General features: G+C 52.2%; 1 protein-coding gene across 8 annotated transcripts in view; it reads right to left on the bottom strand.

Moving 5' to 3' along the window:
- Window positions 1–15095, bottom strand: part of GLIS1 (GLIS family zinc finger 1) — a 265940-nt gene that overhangs the window by 201359 nt on the left and 49486 nt on the right. The window contains exon 1 of one of the 8 annotated variants that reach the window (XM_066265005.1): window positions 7877–7967. The exons of the other annotated variants lie outside the window; for them this stretch is intronic. Within the exon in view, the coding sequence (XP_066121102.1) occupies window positions 7877–7904 (28 nt within the window). The 5' untranslated portion in view covers window positions 7905–7967. Of the gene's footprint in view, window positions 1–7876; window positions 7968–15095 lie in introns of those variants that run through there. 8 annotated transcript variants of the gene reach the window in all.

Genomic DNA, 15095 nt, shown 5'->3' with positions numbered 1-15095 from the left:
CCAGGCCCCACTGCTCCTTTCCTACTGACCCCTCCTCAGCCTAAGAGGTGATGCCCCAACCTCCATGTCTCCCACTCATCAGGCCCACATCTGGAGCTGGCCTCTTGACCACTACAGCCCTCAGGTTCTTAGAAACAGTTGCTGGACATGGGAAGGAGTAGCTTTACACCTCACTCTATCTCCCTCAGGACCCTGGGCCACCCGGGCCTCTGGTGGGAGGGAACAGGGCCCACACCAGAGGAGGGAGGCAGCAGCCACAAATACCCCCAGCAGCAGTTGGATGACTGTGGGAGCTGGGCCTGCAATTAAAATAAACCCCCAAACAGCCTTAAAATAACTACAAGGCATTTCAAGAAGATTGTATTGTTGAATTTACTGTTTGTTTACTGAGACAATCCGAGTTGGGTTTCAGATGAAAGGAGGAGGGAGACCAGATGTGAAGCTGAACATCTGACCTGCAGCATCTGCTGCTCCTGCAGGAACCCTGGCATGCGTTAAGGGGAAGGGGCCGCACAGGAATGAAGACCCAGAGACCCAGACCCCTGCCCCAAATCACAAGGGATGTGCGCCCAGCTCTGAGTAACTGGACTGGGTGATGGGCACATGACACGCTCTTTACCAGCCTCTCCAGGTCAGGGCCCAGAAAGCCTGCATTCTACCTCCATCTGTCCACTTCCCCCATTGATGCATAAGGTCAGGACAGGGCTACTCAGAGGCAAGGTGTCCCAGAAAGAAGTCTGGGCTTCAGAATCAGAGTTGAAAGTTCAATGCCAGCCGTGCAACCGTGGACAAGTCACTGTGCTGCTCTGAGACTATTTCCTCATCTGTAAAAGCAGGACAGCACATGGCTGCCTACTATACTACTGTGATGAGAGAACAGGAGGCTTGGAAAGCCCCTGGCACCGTGCTGGCTGCAGTGGGGCTCCATGAGGGCAATGCCAGCCCCACTTCTCTGCTAGGTCTTATTTTATAAATAAATAAAAAAGTGACGCCCAGGCCCTGGCTGGTTGGCTCAGCAGTAGAGCATTGGCCCCGTGTGTGAAAGTCCCAGGCTTGACTCCCAGTCAGGGCACATAGGAGAGGTGACCATCTGCTTCTCCATCCCTCCCCCATCCCTTTCCCCTTCTCTCTCTCCCTCCTCCCCCCTCCCACAGCCATGCCTCAAATGATTCAAGCAGTTCGCCCCGAGCACTAAGGATGGTTCCATGGCCTCACCTCAGGCACTGAAATAGCTCAGCTGCCAAGCAATGGATCAGCAACCCCAGATGGGTAGAGTATCACCCCTAGTGGGTTTGCCAGGTGGATCCCAGTTGGGGCGCAGGCAGGAGTCTGTCTCTCTGCCTCTCTGCCTCTCACTTAATAAAAAGAGAGAGAGAGAGAGAATGATGCCCAAGTTGCCCACCTGAGGCAGCATGGCCTGGGGAGGGCCACCACCAATTCTGTGACTTCCTCAAGGCCAAGTACCAGGTTCAAGTCCCTGAGTACCCAGTGTCCAGCCCAGAGCTGGACACTGAGCAGTGGTTCCCAGACATCTGCTGAATGAAAGAGGGAGAGGACAGGGAGGGAGAGAGAGAAGAAGCCTCCACTGGATCCAGGAAGGATCTAATGGCACAGAGGGCTACTCCATGTTTCAGCTACTAATAGCATTAAAATTTTTTCATATCAAAATCAGCATTTGTCCTTAACGTCCTCATAAGGGAAGGCAAAGAGAGAGATTTCCACCACATCGATTTCATAGGTAGGAACACTATGAGACGCAAACAAATCAAGGAAATTTACCTCCATTTCTCAAATCCCTGTTCTTTAGCAGGAGGTGAAATCTATGCATGCTATGAGCATGGGGTCTGCCACCCAGGGCACCAATATCTAGCTGGGGCACTGCGGAAAGAGGAGACAGCCACAGACCTCTGCGACTGACAGAGCTGTGTCACCCTGGGCAAGATACTTAACCCCTCTCAGCCTTCATTTCCTTCTCTTACAAAACAAAGATAAAATTCTCTTACCTCATGAACATTAGATAAAATAATGGAAGAAAACATGTCTGTGAACTATAAGCAACATGGAAGTGTGAGGGCTTATCATCCTGTTATGATCAAAGGTTTTAAAACAGATCAACAGAAAACCGGATCAATCCTATTTGGGGAGGGGTTAGGTACAACAGGCAAGTGTGTGGGATGCTCCTGGTACATGCTGAACAAATGAACACAGGACATGCCAAAACCAAAGCTGACCAGGCCATGTGAATGTACGCTAATGTTAATTCACTCTAATAAGAAATAGGAATAAAACATCAGATCCAACACCACTGCTGTACATGAGCAAGGTGAGACACATCTGAAGACTTGAAATTGACCATGGGCGACAGCTTTACCCCTTATCATACCCAAGGAGAATGTCTCCAAAAGATGATGGCACACACATCTGCCACCATCTGCCACTTCCACTCTGCAGCAGACATTGATCAGATAATCTCAGCCCTGGACACAGCTGGGTAAATGTTCGCTGGCCTTGGGCCCGACTACACTGATCCCATCTGCTGGTGTCAGAGGGAGGCCCTTTCTTCCCAGGCAGAGCATCCATACAAGCCTCCAAGTCTCCAAAATTAAGTCAACAAGAATAACTAAAGCAGTCTTCTGGCTGCCCTGGGATTCACACTTGCACCAGGAGAGCTGGAGTCTATCCCGAGTTTGTGGCTGGCTGCATGAAGACGTGTGCCTAGCTCTGAGTAACTGGATTGGGGGATGGGCTCATAGCACACTCTTCACCTGAACCAGGAATGCAGCCCGCGGTGGGCAAAGACCACCAAGGCAGGGCTTCAGCGCCTTAGAGCCTCCTCTCTGGACTGTTGCCTCCCTGCTCTGGGGATGATGTCGGCTGGGCTGGAATACACTGGACCTGGTAGAAAGACTTAGTAAAATTCATGTAAAACGATGAGCAAAACGAGAGAAATGAATGCTGCTGGCCTGGGCATGTGTATCCAGTCAAAGGTGGCCCAGAAAGAGAACAATCACATTCTCTCTGTGCTGACAAAGTGACTTCCTGAAACCTCCACAGCTCCAGGATGGTGACAGCTGTTCAGGGACTACCAGGGAGGGGCCTGAGCCCACCAGTGACCACCCATCCACCTACACATATCGGTGACTGGGACACAGAGAGGACCCAGACGTGGCCCCTGCTCTCAGGGAGCTTACAGTGAACATCCACCTCCTCCCAAATGGCTCAGAGGCTAAATAACATGCTCTGGACCACACGGCTGGTAGGTGGTGCAGCTGGGACTCAAACCTGTTTCTGATCTCCCTTCATCTCCTCTGTAGAGCCAAAAGCACCCAGTCAGCCATTTGTTCCTTGTCTTGTGGACCTTCCTTAACCCTCCCTCACCCCACCCACATCCCCCCCCACACACACACACACACTCCAGTGCTGAGTTTATACTACACTAACTTAAACCACTTTGTCAGCTACTTTGCAAGTGTTCTTAATCTATCAACTAATTCATTGGTTTTTGGAGAATAAAGGAAACTTGAAATTGCTGTGCTGCATGCAATAAACTCTTGGCATCTGGCCGGCCAGGGCCGTTCCAGGCAGATTCAGCACCAGCCCTGCACAGATGCTTCCTGTGTAAAGGTGAGGCACTTCTCCCCCTCTCCGCAGTCCCTCCAACAGCACCGAGCCCAGGACCCACTCTGTAACCATTCATTCTCTCCTTCAGCTGTTCAGCAAATAGTCCCTGACAGAGCTGACACCTGGCGGCAGGCCCTGGGCTAGGCCGGAGGGTGAGAGGTCAACCAGGCACAGTCCCTGTGTCCTTGTGCAAGGCATTCACAGGCTGGTGGGACCAAGGGCTATTTACCTCTCACCCTGTCACCCTGTCGATGTGACTGAAATAAACTGTAATCAGAATAGGGCTTTCCTCTGTGTGTGACCTTTCAACATGAGTCCCCATAAAGAATGAGGGGACACAAGTAGATGCCAAGGAACCTGGCGGGGGCCCCAAGTACTGGTGCAAAAGGCTGGTAACTTTTCACAAGGGTGGACCTGGCATCACTCATTAGAATACATCCACGCTCCTTCTGAACCAATCCTTCAAGAGCAATGCTTTCAGAGCCTGAGAGGCAGTCAAGTAGGAAAGGAATTAGGAGAGGTCCTTTTACCAATCTATGAGGATCTATCTTTTACAAAAAAAAAAAAAAAGCCACAGTAACACATTAAATCCTTTGGCCACAGATTAGAAAGGGACCTCAAGATCTCCTCAGACAACCCTGCCATTTTACAGACAGGGAAACTAAGGCTCAGAAAAGAGAAGGGAGGCTCTAGGCTTCACAGAGAGGCAGGAACAGGACCTGGGCTGAAGCCAGGTGTGGTGTCCAGCAGGAAGGCTGACTTTATTAGCCCAGACTGCCCTTGCCTCCCATAGAGAGGTCCTGGATGCTAAAGGAGGATGTCAGCCAACCCAAAGAAATTCGTAACCGGTGAACTTCCCAACCAACTGTTACAATGAAGAGGAGTTGTTGGCCCTGGCCGGTTGGCTCAGCGGTAGAGCGTCGGCCTAGCGTGCGGAGGACCCGGGTTCGATTCCTGGCCAGGGCACACAGGAAAAGCGCCCATTTGCTTCTCCACCCCTCCGCCGCGCTTTCCTCTCTGTCTCTCTCTTCCCCTCCCGCAGCCAAGGCTCCATTGGAGCAAAGATGGCCCGGGCGCTGGGGATGGCTCTGTGGCCTCTGCCTCAGGCGCTAGAGTGGCTCTGGTCGCAACATGGCGACACCCAGGATGGGCAGAGCATCGCCCCCTGGTGGGCAGAGCGTTGCCCCTGGTGGGCGTGCCGGGTGGATCCCGGTCGGGCGCATGCGGGAGTCTGTCTGACTGTCTCTCCCTGTTTCCAGCTTCAGAAAAATGAAAAAAAAAAAAAAAAAGAGGAGTTGTTGCAAGGAGGGTCCCTGGAAATGTCAACCACCTTGTGACCCAGACCAGGTCTACTGGAGTTTCTTCCTCTCCTCCCAATGCCCCCAAGGACCTTGCCTTTCTTTCCTTTGAACTTCCATTCAACAAGGACTTGCTGTGGGACTACTATGTGCCAGACACTGTGAACATAATGATGAGCTAAACAGGTGTCCCTGCTTTGCGCTTAGCACCTAGTGAGGGTGCTAAATAAATGCATAATAAGCTCTGTTAGTGGCATGCGGGGTGTGCACAGGGAGCTATGAGAATATAGTAAAGAAGTCGGGGAAGGCTTCCCTACAGAAGTGGCACTTGAACTGAGACATGAATTCTGAGTAAATATTATATTAAGTGAGCAGAGGAAGGAAGAATATTCCAGTTCAAAGGAACAGCATGTGCAAAGGCCCAAAGGCAGAAGATAACTGCTTTGGAAGGGAAGGAAAGAAGACTAGTATGACTGAAGTACAGAGAATGAAGAAACAGCCATGGAAATATAAAGCCAAAGGGGTAGTCAGGGGCCAGATCACTCAGAGCCCTGTGGGCCAAGGTATAAAACATGAGTGCTATCCCGAAAACAACAAATCAGTGAAGTCCAAATCAGTGAAGTCCTAAGCAGGGTAAGGTTATGTGACAGGATCAGATTTGTGTTACAAAAAGGTCACTCTAACTACAGGGGGAAACAGCCTAGAGGGAAAACAGGGAGACCAGCAGGGAGGTCACTGCAGTTGGCCAGGCTTGAACTGGGGTGGTGGCAGTGATGACGGAAAGAAATGGACACACTCAAGTGCGATGCAGGAGGTCAAAATGACAGGACTTGCAGAGGGACTGGAAGTCGGGAGTCAAAGCTGCCATCAAGAATAATTCTGAGGTCATCCTTCACTGAGCCTGCGGCACAGTCTTCACACATGGAGTCTGGGGTCCACTTCCTCACTCCCCCATCTTCAGTGCTAGTACACTCCGCTAACAACCCTGAGCATTTATCAAAGGCTGGGCCCTCCTCTGAGCACTTATAGCCGTTAGCAACATTACAACAGTCCTCCCATCCCGTGCGTGTGGCTATAAACCCAGCCAGGGGATCTCCAGAGCCTGAGCGCCTCACAAAAGGCCTCCTCTCAGCAAGCTATGGAACACAGTGACCAAGAGCAGAGACCACGGGTAGGGGTCCTGGGTTCAAACCCCAACACTGCTTCTTGTTTCCTGAATGCCCCTGGGTGAGTTGCTCTTACTCTGTGGGCCCCTCTGTGAAGCATGAATGTGATGGTACCACCTACTGCGAAGAGTCCCTGTGTGAATCAAATGAGATCAAACTGTACAAACAAGTCGGCATCCTGCCCGGAGGGCAGTGAACACGAAGGATGGAAGCCAGCACTCGCCTTAGCAAACCCATGTTTCCAGCACTGCCGTGTTTCAAGGCCTGCATAAGGCAGGTACATGGAATAAAGGAACAACCCAGGTGCCCAGTAAACACATGGCAGATAATGAGTGTTACAGTCTGGAAGTGGATCCACGGGAGAGGTGGTGAGCACCTGTTCCAGAGATACTCAGGCACACACAGGGTGGTCCCTTGCTGGAGATGTGATACAGAAGGGACCTAAGCATTGGAAGGGCCAGGATTATAAGGGTGAGGGCTTCGCACAGTCCTTTCCAGGCCTGAGGTTAGGTGACTCTCCCAACCCACCAGCTTGCCAGAGCACAATTTTATGGAGCTCAGTTTCTTAATCAACCTTATTCTGCCGGGGCTTAGAGCCGAATCCTTTCCCCAAATTGTACATTTATGGGGCTGGAGGAGGGACAGAAGAGTAGGCTGGATGAACTGTCCACATTCCAGCTGGGAGGTTAAGGGCTTTTGTGTTCTTTCCTTCTAAACCCCAAATGTTCCCAGCCAGGCCTGGGAGCGTCCCTGTGTCCCTCAGTGGGCACCCTTCCCTCCCAGACCTCTGCAGTGCAGTTCCTCCTCCTGTCTCCAGGGAGAACCAGGCTGCCCGAGCCCCAGAGCACTGTGCCAGCACACAGTAGGTGTATGTTTGTGCAGTGTGTAAACCAAGTTCAGCCTGATCTCAGGCTAGCCCAACCCTGCTCCCTCTCACGTCTGGGCTGATGGGGCCTCTCCGTGGTCAGGACCAGCCTGGGGCTCCTGGGGTCAGGCATGGGGACCGATGCAGGTATGCCTCACATTGCACTGCAAGGTGAAGCAGCTAATCCAGGCCAGACCCATCAGGGCAGCTGGTTGTCCAGAGATCCCATTCTCACCGAAGAAACTGAGCTCCGTTTCTGTCAGTGCCCCAAATCGAAAGCCTTCCGCGGCTTGCCTGGCCTGTGGTGGCACAGTGCACAGAGCGTCAATCTGGAATGCTGAGGTCACTAGTTCGAAACCCTGGGCTTCCCCAATCAAGGCACATATAACAAGTAATCAATGAACAATTAAAGTGAAGCAACTATGAGTTGATAGTTCTCGTTCCTCCCCACCTCTCTCTCTCTCCTTTCTCTGTAAAAATCAATTTTAAAAATCTTTTTTTTTTTTTTTAAAGAAAAGAAGCTTCAGTGGCTCCCAGTGCCCAGAGAGTCAAGTCCACACTTGTCAGCCTGGTAGTGATTCCCACTTTCCCTTCCAACAAATCTCCTTTATGCTCTCCAGCCTGGTGGAGTTGACTGCCTCTCCTCAGCTGGGCAGCAGGTGAGTGAGACACCTTGGGACTGCTTACCCTGGCCAGCAGACTCTTGACCCCCCACCCCCATCCCCACACTCCTCTCAGGTGAAGTCCTGAGGCTGCTCCTGCACCCAGGACAGGCGAGCAGAGCCTGACCCTGCTCTGTTCTTCCCAGCTATATGGCTTCAGGGACTTGCTCTGCCCAGACCAGTGAACACAGCCTGACATCTGCTCTGTGCCTGGACCTGAACTGGACACATGACATGGAGAGGCACTGCCATGGAGGAACTCACAGTCGGCAGGGGGTTGAGCGACACCCATTGACGAAGACCATGACAACCCCCACTGACGGGGTCTGTGGGGGTTTAGAGGAGACACGTGACCCAGGATGCAGGTCAGGGAAGGCTTCCCAGAGGAGATGTGAGCAAGCAGAGTCCTGGAGGGAAACAGAGATAGAAGAGGGTGAGGAAGGCATTTAACAGCAGGAAGGGCATGAGCAAGCATGCAAAGGTGGAAAACAGTGCCCTCAGCCAACACCCAGCTCACAGGAGCAGTCCTGTCCACAGGGGCTGCAGAGGAGGAAACAGGCCACAAAGAGGGAACCAGACTTCTACAAACGTGCCCTGCCACCTTCATTCCCGCCGGAGCCCGCGGACATACCATTCCTTGTGGCCGCCCTGCCGCGGAGCACCGCGTCCCCAGAGCGCCGTAGTGTCTGCGCTGCCGGGTGCGATCTGTTATTATCCCCCGTCAGTGCTGCCGGCCTGTGTACATTCCTGGGTAATGAGTCTGACCCTCCTCGGCAATGTTTAATCAGAGCCTAATCGACCCTGGCTTTGATCTGCTTCATTTTCTGCAAAAACCCCAGTACCTGATTTTTACAATCTGATTAGCAAGGCTGGCTCTCCAAAGCCAAAATTACCCTGAGTTGCAGAGATCCCTGCTGAGTTCTTTGTGTTTTTCTCCTCTCTTCCAAACAAGTTATTTCCTGAGACAACTGTCACTTCCCCAGTTGTTCGTGACTGCTCACCCTCATCTTTCACATCCAGTCAGTCGCCAAGTCTCAGACAGCAGCCCCTGATCCACCCCTCCTCTCCCTGCTGCCACCAATGCAGCCAGATCTGGTCAGAGCCACCTCTGTCCCCAACCATCTGGCCACAGGAACTGCTCCTTTGCTGACCCCTCCAGCCTCACCTATGACCCCACCACCACCATGAACATGCTAACTCTCATCTACAAGTTCTGTCAGAAACGTGCCCATTCCTCTGCCTGAAGCCTCCATCTAGCTCACATCTCTCCATTGTCCATATGCCCACCTCAGACTCACCCCACGCTGCTGGGCTGGCTCTTCTCAGCTCTCGGGTCCCGGGCTTCCCTCCATCACCCCAGTCACCCAACCACTGCCACTGTTTCTTCCATCTCTCCCACAAGACTGTGAGTCCTTTCAGGCAAGTCTCTCTCTCATTCTCCACTATTTACTTGAGGACTAGAGCAATGCTTGGCATGAAGCTGGCTTTTCACTAAAGGATGGATGAATGGATGGGTAGATGGATAGAAGGATGAACAAACAAATGGAGATTCCCTTGCAGCCTGTTTTGGAAGCAGCACACTAGTGGGTCAGTCCTTCCCTGGCTCAGACCCATTCCGCTTTCCACCAGCTCTCAGCATGTTTAACAGAGGACGCTGCTTTGTTCTCATCCATAGTACTGTCTTTCCCCTCCAACATGGAAAAGAAAGGCAGGTAGGAAATGGAGCAAAACTAAGCACAGGAAAATGATTCTGGCTTGGTCTGTGCCAGCCCCTGAGCTGGTCGCTGAGGCACAGATGAAGCAGACTCATTCCCTCTCCTTGGGAAGCTCAGACAGGAAAGCAGATAAACTAGGGCATGTGGTAAGAAAGTTGGTACCTGGTCAGGTAATTGACTCTGCTGGAAAGAGATGGGAAGGATTCAGAGAGGGAACATCTGGACCCTGGCCAGCGGCTCAGTGGATAAGAGTGTCAGGCCGGCATATGGACATCTCAGATTCGATTCCTGGTCAGGGCACACAGGAAAAGTTACGATCAGCTTCTCCCTCCCTCCTTCTCCCACTTCTCTCCCTCTTCCCTTCCCATAACCAGCTTGATTGGTTCGAGTGTGGCCCCAGGAGCTGAGGATATAGCTCTATTGGAGAGCATTAGCCTCAGGCACTAAAAATAGCTTGGTGCTTGAGTATCAGCCCCAAATGCTGTTGCAAGGTGAATCTTGGTCGGGGCTCGTGGGAGTTTGCCTCACTATCTCCCCTCCTCTCACATAAAGAAAAATAAAGGGGGGTGCACTGGGCTTTGAGAGATAAACAGGAGTGTGCCAACCAAGAAAACAGCAACCATGCAAAGGCACAGAAGCATAAGAGCACATGATGCATTCAGAGAATGAACAAAGTTCAGTGTGGTCAAATGGAAACAGGAGAGAAATGGTAAAGTTCCTGAGGCCAGATCATAAAGGACCTTGTCCACCTGCTAAGGAGGTCAGATAGAATCAGTGTCTGTCACCTAAATGAACTTCCTGAGTATGCTGAATGCCTCTCTGGCTTTGATATACAAAAGAGTCCAGAACTGTGTGTAGGAGGCTCCAGAGAGCTATTCCAATACCAGAATTTTTCCTGTGAGAATACAGGCTCAGAGAGGCCAAGTGATTTGGCTAAGGTCACACAGCCTCTGAGAAGTAGAGCCTGGGCTGGAACACAGCATTTCTTGAGTTAAGATAAGATTTTCATAGGCTGGAGACAGATGAGCAAAGGGAGGTGAGAGCCAGGATCAGAGCCAGACAGGAATGCTAGACTTGGGAGAGAGCCTCTTGTCTCTTCTGCAGTCATGGGAGGGAAGTGGTCCCAGCTCACAATACTTTTTATGCCTTTCAAGCTGCCACCCACCTGTGGCTCTCAGACTCTCTCTTGGGTGGGGTGAGGGGGGTAATAGGCAGGAGCAAAGAGAGTTAAGGTCTTCTGAGGGCTCCCCATGGGGTTCTTTTACTACTTATTTATTCCCAGAAATTTCAAAACTTTGAGGCAACACTGACCACCTGGTCTAACCATCCAACCCTGCTTTTATCAATATTCAAAGCACTATGCTCCTGTGTCAGGCCTTATATAATTCAATCCTCACAATGATGCCTCTTGGGAAACACTCTTCTATCCCTATTACCCTTTCCTCCCTAGAGGTCACCCAGCTGGTGACTGTGTTTATTTTCTTCCTCAATTTGTAAGATTTGCTCAACAAATTGTGGGTCCACCAAGCTAAGAAGTGACAGCGCTGGACCAAAGTTTTATATCCTACCACCCACTCCAAGGGTCTGTCCTATACCATCTGGCCACCTCAAGTATGTAGGACCCCTGTCCTCCCTCATGCCGTCAGGACCACTGTTGAGACTAAGAGCCCAGAGGCTACCCCAACTGCAGGCCAGACAGGCCCCTCTGCCAGACAAGCAGTGTTTCCTGCACCGGGTGTGTGTGTGTTTCCTGCACTGGGTATGTGGGGCGGGGGGAGGGGGGGGAGGCAGGCGACACCTGCTCTGTCCCTGATTCATGGCAAACACCTCATCAGACTCTCATTAGGCTCTGTCTTCTCTGCAAACATCTCCACGGGCCACACCCCTCCTGTGCCCAGGAATGCGACCATGGGCTCACAGGGGATAAATCCATCTGAGTGGATATTTTGACTAGTCCCTATAACATGTGCTCTGAGCACTTAGCAAGGAAAAGGTGGGGAAGAGGGGAGAGGTGGGGAGGTGGGGGGCAGGACTGTTAGAGGGGGGAAGGATCTCTTTCAATTTTTTTTTTTTTTTTTGTATTTTTCTGAAGCTGGAAACGGGGAGAGACAGCCAGACAGACTCCCGCATGAGCCCGACTGGGATCCACCCGGCACGCCCACCAGGGGCGACACTCTGCCCACCAGGGGGCGATGCTCTGCCCCTCCGGGGCGCCGCTCTGCCGCAACCAGAGCCACTCTAGCGCCTGGGGCAGAGGCCAAGGAGCCATCCCCAGGGCCCAGGCCATCTTTGCTCCAATGGAGCCTCGGCTGCGGGAGGGGAAGAGAGAGACAGAGAGGAAGGAGGGGGTGGGGGTGGAGAAGCAAATGGGCACTTCTCCTATGTGCCCTGGCCGGGAATCGAACCCGGTTCCCCCGCACGCCAGGCCGACGCTCTACCGCTAAGCCAACCGGCCAGGGCCAGAAGGATCTCTTTCTTTCCTGAGGCAGATGTGCAAGCCTCTGCTGGAACAAGAGAGCAGGCACCATCTTCCTCCACACCTCCGTGCCTGCCTTTCCATCACCCTCCTGGCTCTCCCTCCTAGCACCGCCACGAAAACCCTTCCCATTCTTTAATGTCCAAGGCAAGTGCCTCCTCCTTCAGGACATCTTCCCTATTTTGCCTTCACTTTCTTCCCTGAACTCCCTCACTTGTGCTTCCTTCCTTGTCTGACACCTGCTTTACCCACTAAACCATAACTCCCCAAGGGCAGGCCCACAGCACCCGCAAAGTGCCATGTAGCACAGTAGGTGCTAAAGAAAAACCTGCTACATGAGTAAATCAATAAGTAAATGTTCTCACATTGACAACTTTTGAGCTTTACAGAATGGTGGAGAATTCAAGGGGTGAACACTTTAAGAACTCTAGAGGGGCACCTGCTGGCCAGCCTTCCAAGGCCCAGGAGTTGAGCGGATCTGGCACCAATCACATCGTCCCAGGTCAGAGGTCAACTCTATGCTAGGCATTGATTGTGGGGGAGGGGAGCAGAAAATACACAATCATGGTAATTTTAGAAATGGTAGCACTGCCTTTGCTTTTATTTTTTTTTTTTTTTTTAAAAATTTTATTTATTCATTTTAGAGAGAAGAGAGAGGAGAGAGAGAGAGAGGGGGGAGGAGCTGGAGGCATCAACTCCCCTATGTGCCTTGACCAGGCAAGCCCAGGGTTTCGAACCGGCGACCTCAGCATTTCCAGGTCGACGCTTTATCCACTGCGCCACCACAGGTCAGGCTGCCTTTGCTTTTAATAGCACTTTGTGGATAGGTCATTTGATTTTCTCCATAGACACCAACCACCCTTGTGATATGGGAGACGTTAACAGATCAGCTCAAAATTACAGTCCAGCCATTCATTTCATCATTCACTCAACAGAGTGAATTAGAGAGACAGACACAGAGAAAGAAGAGGGCCTGCTGGTAGCACAGAGGAGCCAAAGGCCTAGCTGGAAGGAAGGCGTTCCCAGGGAAGGCTTCACAGAGGTGACATCTGACCTAAATTTTGAAAAGCAGGTAAGAAATACTTAGGCACAAACATAAAGAAGGGCAGTCCAGGCAAAGGGAACAGCAGTGGCAAAAGCAGAGTGCAAAGGGAACAGTAGTGGCAAAGGCAAAGTGCTGAGAGCTCATGGCTCAGTGTGGCTGTAGTTAAAGCGGCAAGACAGACATGGCTGAGGGCAGTAGTGCCATGTGACAAGCCTGGTCCTTGCCCTGGGGCGATGAGGCAGAGGGAGCTCTCGTAGAGGCAGGCCAGGCCTGGAGGTATGGACAGGGCAGGAGAGGGAGGCAGAAGGAGGGCTCCTGGCTGTGCAGGCAGCTCACCTCTTTAGGACTGAAGCTCCCTCTGGGCTCCCCAACCCTGAGTTACTCTGTGTGGTCATTATCTCATACCCGGCTGCCTGACCCCTCAGCTGTGAGCTCCTTAGGACAGGCCTGGACCTGACTTATCGCTGTGTCCCAGCATCCAGCACTGGCCAAAAGGAGGAGAAAACAGGAATGAAAACAGTAGCTGGTCCAGCTGGAGCCGGAGCCATGGGCTGTAATGAAGGCATCAGGCAGGTGAGCCTCACCCCTCAGCACCCACTCAGTACCACAGCGAAACACCTTCGGGGCCGCGGGCAGAGGTGGGCTGTCACTTCGTACACACACACACACACACCCATCTCCAGTCCCACATCAGCAATGTAATGGGGAAGGGACTGATCACCAAGACCCTCTGAAGGTCTGATGCGAGACGCAGCTGGGACAGCTTGAGCCAACCTCATGTGGGACGAGGTAGAGTCTTCTCCCAGAACCAAACATCAGGCGGCCTCTGCCTGAACTGACTGGCTAGACCCTGAGCGGAGGAAGGACTCTTTAACACAGTAAGTACCTCTCAGCCTCAATGTATACATCGTAAAACGGACACAATAAAACACGTAAAAATTGCAGAGGAGCTTACAATGAAAGCTGCTTGCTGTTCAGGGTGCCAAGACTGTCTCTTTTTCCCTTTTTCACCCAGTGAGGCAGGCACGGCAGAAATGACTAACCCCTTTTAACGGCTAAGAAGATGAGAGTCAGAAGGCAGCACGCTTGAATTGGGCCTTAATAGGCAGAGATGGGAGGAAAGGGCATCCCAACCGAGAGAATGGCATTTGTAGGAACCAGCACTGGTCACAGTGAGTGGCATGAACTGTCCAAGGGTGTGGCTGGAGCAAGAATAATAAAAGCCTGGTGCCATTTTAACCACACTGCCTGTGTTTAGATGTTGAATTGTTATGACAACCCCTTGAGATGGGTAGAATTATTTCCCCCTTTTCACAGATGAAGCGTAAAGATTAAGTACCTTTCTCAGGGCTGTCCAGCAAGCAAGTAAAGAACCAGGGAGATGTGAGCCCAGGTTCCAGGGCCCCATTCTTTCTTAACCACCAGGCAACACTGCCTCTTAAAAAGGAAGGAAGCAAAAGCTGCCTATTCAGCGCCTGGCCCCTAATACATATTTGATGAGCAAACGGTGGGTGAATGAATGGAGAGTCTGGGCATCTCTCCCCATCTGTAATACTACCTCCCTGGTCTGTAGCCCTCACCAGAGCTGGGACCACTCACCCCTCACAGCAAGCACGCTCATCCCCAGCCAGGCTCCGGGGCCCCACCAGTCGCCAGCTGGAAGATCTGCAAGGGTTTCAAGGGGCCCAGAGTGAGGCACTCGGGAGGTCCTGCTCTGACCTCGGCCCTATCTCTCTCAGCCCCTCTGTGGAAAGAACCCACTGTACCCTCACTGTCCATACCATCAACAGCTTACTCTGGCCCTCCTTTGTCTCCCTAGCTGTGGACCCCTACTTCGGACCCCTCAGCCTGCTGACCGGGACTGACCAGGACGGACCTCCAGCCAGTCCCCACCCAGCTGGTGGATCTCCACATGCCCTCAATTTTCCCATCAATCATGGCCAGCTTCTAAACAGAGTTCTCCAAAAACTCACCCCCCCACCCAGGCCAGGGCCTCCCGCCTCTGCCCAGGCTAGGGCCCCCTCTCTCCCTCTCCCTCCACCCACCAGCCGCATCCCCATGGGAGCCCCTGACCACCTGCTGCCTGCTGCGCCATCCCTTCTACCCACCCTGGGGCTGGAGTGGACCTAAATTAGTGTCCGCAGAGCCTGTTCACTTGCCTTCTGCCCGTGCACTCATGTTTCTTTTTTTTTTTTTTTTTTTCATTTTTCTGAAGCTGGAAACAGGGAGAGACAGTCAGACAGATTC

This window comes from Saccopteryx bilineata, chromosome 3 (genome assembly GCF_036850765.1).
Source record: "Saccopteryx bilineata isolate mSacBil1 chromosome 3, mSacBil1_pri_phased_curated, whole genome shotgun sequence".
Taxonomy (NCBI): Eukaryota; Metazoa; Chordata; class Mammalia; order Chiroptera; family Emballonuridae; genus Saccopteryx; species Saccopteryx bilineata.
Note: the sequence above shows the minus strand (reverse complement) of the source record. Positions and strands in the feature narration are given on the sequence as shown.